The 7,500-nt window shown below is 38.9% G+C and overlaps 1 protein-coding gene across 1 annotated transcript in view; it reads right to left on the bottom strand.

Annotated features, from left to right (window-relative positions):
- LOC138012576 (fibropellin-1-like) overlaps positions 1-7,500 on the bottom strand; it is a 49,781-nt gene that overhangs the window by 20,381 nt on the left and 21,900 nt on the right. Inside the window, exons 13-19 of the mRNA XM_068859384.1 lie at positions 7,382-7,500; positions 7,029-7,139; positions 6,335-6,448; positions 4,515-4,895; positions 3,634-3,750; positions 1,108-1,224; positions 477-593 (exon numbers count right to left, since the gene is read on the bottom strand). The exon at positions 7,382-7,500 is cut by the window's right edge and continues 259 nt beyond it. Of these exons, the coding sequence (XP_068715485.1) occupies positions 477-593; positions 1,108-1,224; positions 3,634-3,750; positions 4,515-4,895; positions 6,335-6,448; positions 7,029-7,139; positions 7,382-7,500 (1,076 nt within the window). The remainder of the gene's footprint in view (positions 1-476; positions 594-1,107; positions 1,225-3,633; positions 3,751-4,514; positions 4,896-6,334; positions 6,449-7,028; positions 7,140-7,381) is intronic.

The raw sequence follows: 7,500 nt of genomic DNA, 5'->3' as shown, positions 1-7,500 counted from the left end.
AAATATATATATCTCATTAGCTTTTTGTGTGTGTATGTAGTATCGCTGAGTAGTTTTACTAGTTGTGCTGCATTTTGACGAGCCCGCTCACCCAAACAACGTGGAAAAATACTCAGCGATACTACACACCAAAATATCTAATAAGCTATTTCTTATCAAACTTTTTTACACTAAATTTCTCGCAAATGGACTGTAAACAACCGAGAACGCATGACAGATCGCGGGGCAACGAACCAAGTGGACAATAACTAACTGTACAATATCGTGGAATATTTGTTCTTGTTGCGCGGATCAAAATTCTCATCATTTTTGAGATCAGGGATGAAAATTTTGGGTAAAAATATGGGATCCGTTACGAAAAAATATACCTCGTTACTACCCTGCCACAAGCCAAAGGCTTACCATTTTTGTAACGAAATCCTTTAAAACAAAGGTGCAGGGATACTTTTGAAACAAAGCAAGACAAGGAAACGTACCTTGATCACAGTGAAGCCCAGTGTATCCCGGAACACAGAGACATTGATAACCACCAATATTGTTGACACATGTGGACCCATTTTTACATGGATTGTTTGCTAAGCATTCATTTATATCTGGAAGTAATACGCAAAGTACATGCATTAATATACATAAATATATATATATATCATTAGCTTTTTGTGTGTATGTAGTATCGCTAAGTAGCTTTACTAGTTGTGCTGCATTTTGACGAGCCCGCTCACCCAAACAACGTGTAAAAATACTCAGCGATACTACACACCAAAATATCTAATAAGCTATTTCTTATCCAACTTTTTTACATTAAATTTCTCGCAAATGGACTGTAAACAACCGAGAACGCATGACAGATCACGGGGCAACGAACCAAGTGGACAATAACTAACTGTACAATATCGTGGAATATTTGTACTTGTTTCGCGGATCAAAATTCTCATCATTTTTGGGATCAGGGATGAAAATTTTGGGTAAAAATATGGGATCAGTTACGAAAAAATATACCTCGTTACGACCCTGCCACAAGCCAAAGGCTTACCATTTTTGTAACGAAATCCTTCAAAACAAAGGTGCAGGGATACTTTTGAAACAAAGCAAGACAAGGAAACGTACCTTGATCACAGTGAAGCCCAGTGTATCCCGGAACACAGAGACATTGATAACCACCAATATTGTTGACACATGTGGACCCATTTTTACATGGATTGTTTGTTAAGCATTCATTTATATCTGGAAGTAATTCGCAAAGTACATGCATTAATATACATAAATATATATATATATATCTTATTCGATTTTTTCGTGTGTATGTAGTATCGCTGAATAGTTTTACGAGTTGTGCTGTATTTTGACGAGCCCGCTAACCCAAACAACGTGCAAAAATACTCAGCGATACTACACACTAAAATATCTAATAAGCTATTTTTTATCCAACTTTTTTACACTAAATTTCTCGCAAAATGAACTGTAAACAACTGAGAACGCATGACAGATCGCGGGGCAACGAACCAAGTGGACAATAACTAACTGTACAATATCGTGGAATATTTGTACTTGTTTCGCGCCTTTTCCGTACAATAACTAATACAGTTGGATAATATTAATAATGGCCGTTGGCAAAATCAGGACCGGACCGGACCGGACCATACCGGATCGGATCTGATCGGATCGGATCGGATCAGACTGGATCGGCTCGGATCGGATCGACAAAACTCAGACTGGATCAGTTCATAACAAAATTTACGCCAATAGACACATGTAAACCCTGGGTCGCCATTTAATGTTACTATCCCACCCTCGCGGGTGCCCTTCTGGAAAACGTTCGTACGCGCGTTAGTTTTAATATAATCCTAAGAAACTATACATCAGAAGAAAGCTTGATAAATGTAGACAGTTTTTTTATTCAAGGACCAGCTGAACAAAGTACAAATGCCGCATCTTGGGAGATCTGACCAGCAAATAATATTTAGAACAAAAAAAACAAAATAATTATGCAAGGCTGCTTGTACGACTGTTAGGATATATAGGTTTTGTTTGACAAACAAACACTATATACCCTTACGGCCGTACAATCCGAGTTTTGTCGATCTGATCCGATCCGATCCGATCCGGTCCGGTCCGCTCCTTGTTTTGCCGACGGCCGATAATAAAAGATGGTATCGATTACACAAACTCTCAATATCAATTGGCGTTAAATCGAGATCCAGGAATCGAACTCATAACCTCTTGCACCAAGGCCGTGCATTAACCGACTGTGTCATCTAGCTCCATAGATGGTTCATTCAAGTAAGTTTTTCAATGAAAATTTGACATCATTAAATCGAGATCCAGGAATCGAACTCATGACCTCTTGCACCAAGGCCGTGCATTAACCGACTGTGTCATCTAGCTCCATAGATGGTTCATTCAAGTAAGTTTTTCAATGAAAATTTGACATCATTTCAATCAGAAAGCACAGGAGCATCTAGTCCCAGTCCTTTGCCCTGCGTTTCAGTGAAAGAAAGTGTAAAAACTCACAGGAGACGAAAGGAAGAGGCGGTTTTTTTTTCACAGTGTGGAAACCGCCCCATCATTTTTTGTAACCTGTAGCATGGAATTTCTATTTGGACAAAAAATGGAGCTGATATTGTGAAAAGTGTATCAAAGGAGGGTCTTATGACGTCATACATGTATATTTTTTTTCTTTTGAGAAACAACTTTTGTTTAAAACCAGATTTTGTGTTGGACTCGTACTTTCGCGTTAAAAAATTGTGAAAAACATAGTTACATCGCTGATTTTTTAAGTATTTCTTGTTTTGGTCATGTAATTTACCAAATATGGTAGTGAGTTGAACCAGACAAAGAAATGTTAAATAGAACACACTTAGCAGAAAATGGTAACTGTTGAGTAAAGGGACTCAAGAAATGATATTTTGAGGCGGTCCATGGCAAACGTTTGGTATAGTTATGACCCACCCGCTTAATCTTGTTTACGACGAAGCCATGTATCTTTTTAATTAAACAAAGGAATATGGGAATAGGTTGAAAATAAGAGGGAATCAGTTGCTTAATTATTTTAGATAAGTTCGAGGATCATTTCCCTCTTTCGACTAATGTAATCTTTGACTAATTAATCTACTAAGACTAGTGAAATCGCGAAAACCTTGTCCACAGTTTTGGCCTTTGAATCCGATAACCCAGCGACAAGTATAACGTGTGCGTTACACACTTAAAATTAAGAGGACAAGGATAGCCGAAAGTCTCGTTGTAGAATGAGGCAATAACACCTTTCTTAATGTCTGCTTTATATCTTAATGGCACTTTTCCGTGTTACATTCAAAGTCGTGTGCCACAGATCTAGACCTTATTCATAAATGTGGCACGTGTTTTATTATTCTTTTGCAAATGTGCAAATTAGCCTACCAAGCCTCATTTTAGAGCAACAATTTTTTTCAATTCATTGTATGGTATCGAGACTTGGTAGGATAATTTGCACTTAGACAAAGAATTATAAATTGACGACCATTTATGAATAAGGTCTATATTTTGAAGATAATTTAACTCAAATATTATTGAAACCAATCAAATAGAAAATTGGTTTGATAAACAAGACAAAAAACTTAATTCAGCTATCCTCGTTAATTAAAAAAAAAAAAGTACCTATGTCACAGTTCTTCCCTTGAAATCCTATCCTGCACTGGCAGCGATATCCAATGGGCAGGTCATAGCAGGTTGAACCGTTCTTGCAAGGTTTCAGTATAGCACACTCGTTGATAGCTTACGATAAAGGAACAGTAAAAAAGAAAACTCAATCATAGCGCAACCTCTAGATGCAGTCCCTCTAAGACAAATTTTGTTATGAATGGTTAACTCAGCATTTTGGAAGATAAGGTGTACCTTACGTTTCCGCTACAGTAAAATTGTGGAGCAGAACTTTCACCCTTCATAAATATGTGCATTCTTATTAGTTCTGGCTGATTTATGCATGGTTGTTGATATGTTCCTGGTTGTACCTTGCTTTTGTATGTTGGACCTCATGTACAATGCCATGCCGTATTTGGGCATATACCAATATACGGAGAACCTCGTGTGAGGCTCTCGGATTGAACTATTAAAATAGACCTTATTCACGATAGCCGCCATGTTGGATTTGCCTTTATCATGCAAATTAGCTACACACTTCTGAGGGGGCAAACAACGCAAGTTCGAGAGGTTACAACGAACATCTCAGCCACACAGATGATTTGTTTTACGTTCATTGAATATCAAAAGATATAAAATTATTATAAAAGGTACTTAATTCTAAATTCTAAAATTTACTTTTACCAATGTTAATTCAATATTTATAGCCGATTTTCCGTAATTTGCCTTTATTCCAATGTTTGCGCCCCAGCATAACACATGGCTAATTTACATGATAATTTGAAAACCAACATGGCAGCTATCGTGAATAAGGGCTATTGCGTTAAGCTATCGCCTTCAACGTGCGTGTGTTTCCCTTGTTTCTCGAGTAATTATTAACTACAAAATATTACACTTACCTAAGCCTTTGTTCCCACAGTAACGAAGATTACAAGCCGGTGGCCTTTGTAATTCATAGACAAAGTAATTGCCACTGCACTTTTTGACTTTTATCTTTACTGACCAGTTACAACAACTGGAAAGCCAGTGAAAGCATACTGTCCTTTCAACAGTCTGCCCTGCATTTAACGGAAGGTCACCGTTGAGCCAACCGGGTGCATGCGTTCCACAGTGTGACTGTTTCACACATGAGTCTGCCATCTTGTCACCAGCACTTCCAGAAAATCTATACCAGGCTGGTGTCTTTAGTGCGTTTTGGTCGCAGTCTGCAAGTGCTCCTGTGTAGTTTGCTGCACGGTTCTTTTCTCTGAGGACCTTGTGCACTACGCATCCATCAATTGCTGCAGACAAACGAATATTTTGTGAAGCTTCCTCAACACTGTTTACTCAAAGATTAATATCGTAAGGAACTATTTGACCCCGAATAAACTGCTTCCTTCGGTTCCTATTCCGAGTGTACGCTTCCTCCCAAAAAAACGCTTAATATTGGCGTTTTCGCAATCTGACATGGAATAGAATTGAAGAAAAGCAATTTAAATACACCTATCAATGTTAAGCCAGTGAGGGAGGGGGGGGGGGGGGGGGGGACGGGCTGACCCAGGGTAATTTGAAATTGTCATGGAAGTTAGTGTCAAATTTCCCACCCCTGGGCACCTACAGACTATCAAATTCCCCCACCCCCGTGCACCTTCGGAACATCACATTCCTGCCCTGGAGTAACATTTTTCCATGAAATTCACAATCTTGGAGCGCCATGTTCTTCACTGTCGATTTCAAAATCCTTTATAACAGCTGATGGAAATTTGTTGTGTAACTGGAAACCTTTCTCACGGTACTGAACAAGAACCTAACATTTACCAAAACAACATGAACAATATAAACCAGCTTTCGAATCAATCAAGCATGCACATTGATAGAGTGGAAAAATTCATTAATATGTAGAAATATACAAAAAGCATTCACGATAAAAAGTAGAAAGAAACATTCTCGTACTTGTGAACACTCCAGCAAGGACTGATAGAAGTGGTGGTCCTTATTTACAAAAAGACAAGATCAGGGGCCCGTTTCTCAAAAGTCCCGAGACTTTACGGGCCATTTTCGGGTGTAACAATTCCCTTTGTATCTCAAGGACGGAGAGGATTTAACTCGTCAAACTTCACGGTAATTTTTCTTTTTGTTACCTTTAAAACATGCTAAAAGACCGGCTTTCCAAAACAAGCAGTTGGCAGTTTCACAAATGGCTTTTCGGGCCCGAAAAGTTATCGGGACTTTCGAGAAACGGGCCCTAGCGGATCTAGGATAAAGTAATGACCGGTCTCCAAAACAACGAAAACGTTTCTAGGGAGTGCGGGGCATGTTCCCCCGGGAAATTTTTAGATTTTAACTCTCAAGGTCTCATTTCCCATGTTTCGTATAGACTTCGTAAAAACCGGTATGAAACCGGTATGAATCCGCCCCTGAAGACGGATTTGCTTACCTTTCTTTCACCCGTGGTGTCCAGAAAAATCGGGAAAACCAAGTGAGTCTCATCATAACTAAGGTTACTCATCTCCAGGTTCTCTGGGTGTTCCAAGATGGTGGACATGTCGAATTCCCGACCATGGGGTGACGCATACGTGTCAAAATCCCTACCCAGGGGAAGGCCCTCTGAGTCAACTTCTCCAGGAACCCCCCATTTCCCCCCTCACCTTGGGGCTTAACATTTGATAGGTGCATTATCATTGCGATACAAAAGTAATCACGAGCAATAGTGGTCATGCATTCGTGACACACTACTTACCATTCTCGCAACGTTTTCCAGTGAAGCCCGGTTTACATATGCAGCTGTAACTCCCAAATAAATTCTGGCATGTACCACCATTGAAACAGGGACGCGTGATGCATTCGTTAACATCTACGGAATTCGAAAGGTTCAAATTAAATGCTCGAACCACAAAAAAAAGTAAATAAATATTCTCAGATCCTTCGCTAAAATGACCACACAAAATATTACTATATACCGGAAAAACTATTATTATAAATATACTGTCCCATTTTTTATTTTATTTTATAATGTCATGTATACAGCTTCCACTACGCAGAAACGACCTGCATGTGAAGAATATAGCACTGTACGAAAAGGACTGGGACTACCACAATAGGTTGGTCGACGGTCTAAACATGTCCTTGAAAATAAACGATGTTAGTTTGAAATAAGCCTTATTTACGATAGCCGCCATGTTGGTCTTCAAATTGTCATGGAAATTAGCCATGGGTTATGCTGGCGGGGCTGGGGGACATTGGAAAAAGGGCAAATTGCGGAAAAGTAAATTTTAGAATTTAGATTTAACTACCTTTTATAATAATTTTATATCGTTTGATTGCCTTTGACATTTTGACTTTCTACTTTAATTCTAGATTTGTTGTTGTTGCCACAGTAATAGACGTGGTAAAAATATTAATTGAATTTTACCCTGCCATGTAGGAACTGGTACCTTGCTCGCAGTTTTTGCCTTTGTATCCTGGCTTGCAGATGCAGGTGTAGTCACTGTTGTTGTTAACACAGGAACCGCCATTCCGGCAAGGCGTTCTTGCTTTGCATGGATCTTTATTCGTGTGAACGAAGAAAGAGATCATTGTTAATTAATCGATTATTCTTACTACTCTATTAAACGGACAATATACGAGGCCCAGTTTCCGCGCCCGGATTATGTTTGTACACGGTTTACAAACGGTATTTCTGAAAAACCTAGCATTAATATAAAGACCTCCTCGTGGCATAATCAACTTTATTTTTTCTTTTTTTCAAATTTAAATCCCTATTACTTGTCAGTTGAGGTGGCCTTACCAAAGTTTTTATTTCCACAGTATCTTAGCCAACACACTGGTGTCTTCACAAGATTGTAAACATAGAACCCGTTACACCGCTTTATTTGTATATTTGCATTCCACTTGCAACAGCTGGTA

The sequence above is a fragment of the Montipora foliosa genome, chromosome 8, assembly GCF_036669935.1.
Source record: "Montipora foliosa isolate CH-2021 chromosome 8, ASM3666993v2, whole genome shotgun sequence".
In the NCBI taxonomy this organism is placed as follows: domain Eukaryota; kingdom Metazoa; phylum Cnidaria; class Anthozoa; order Scleractinia; family Acroporidae; genus Montipora; species Montipora foliosa.
The sequence above is the reverse complement of the archived record's forward strand: the minus strand, read 5'-3'. Positions and strand labels throughout refer to the sequence as shown.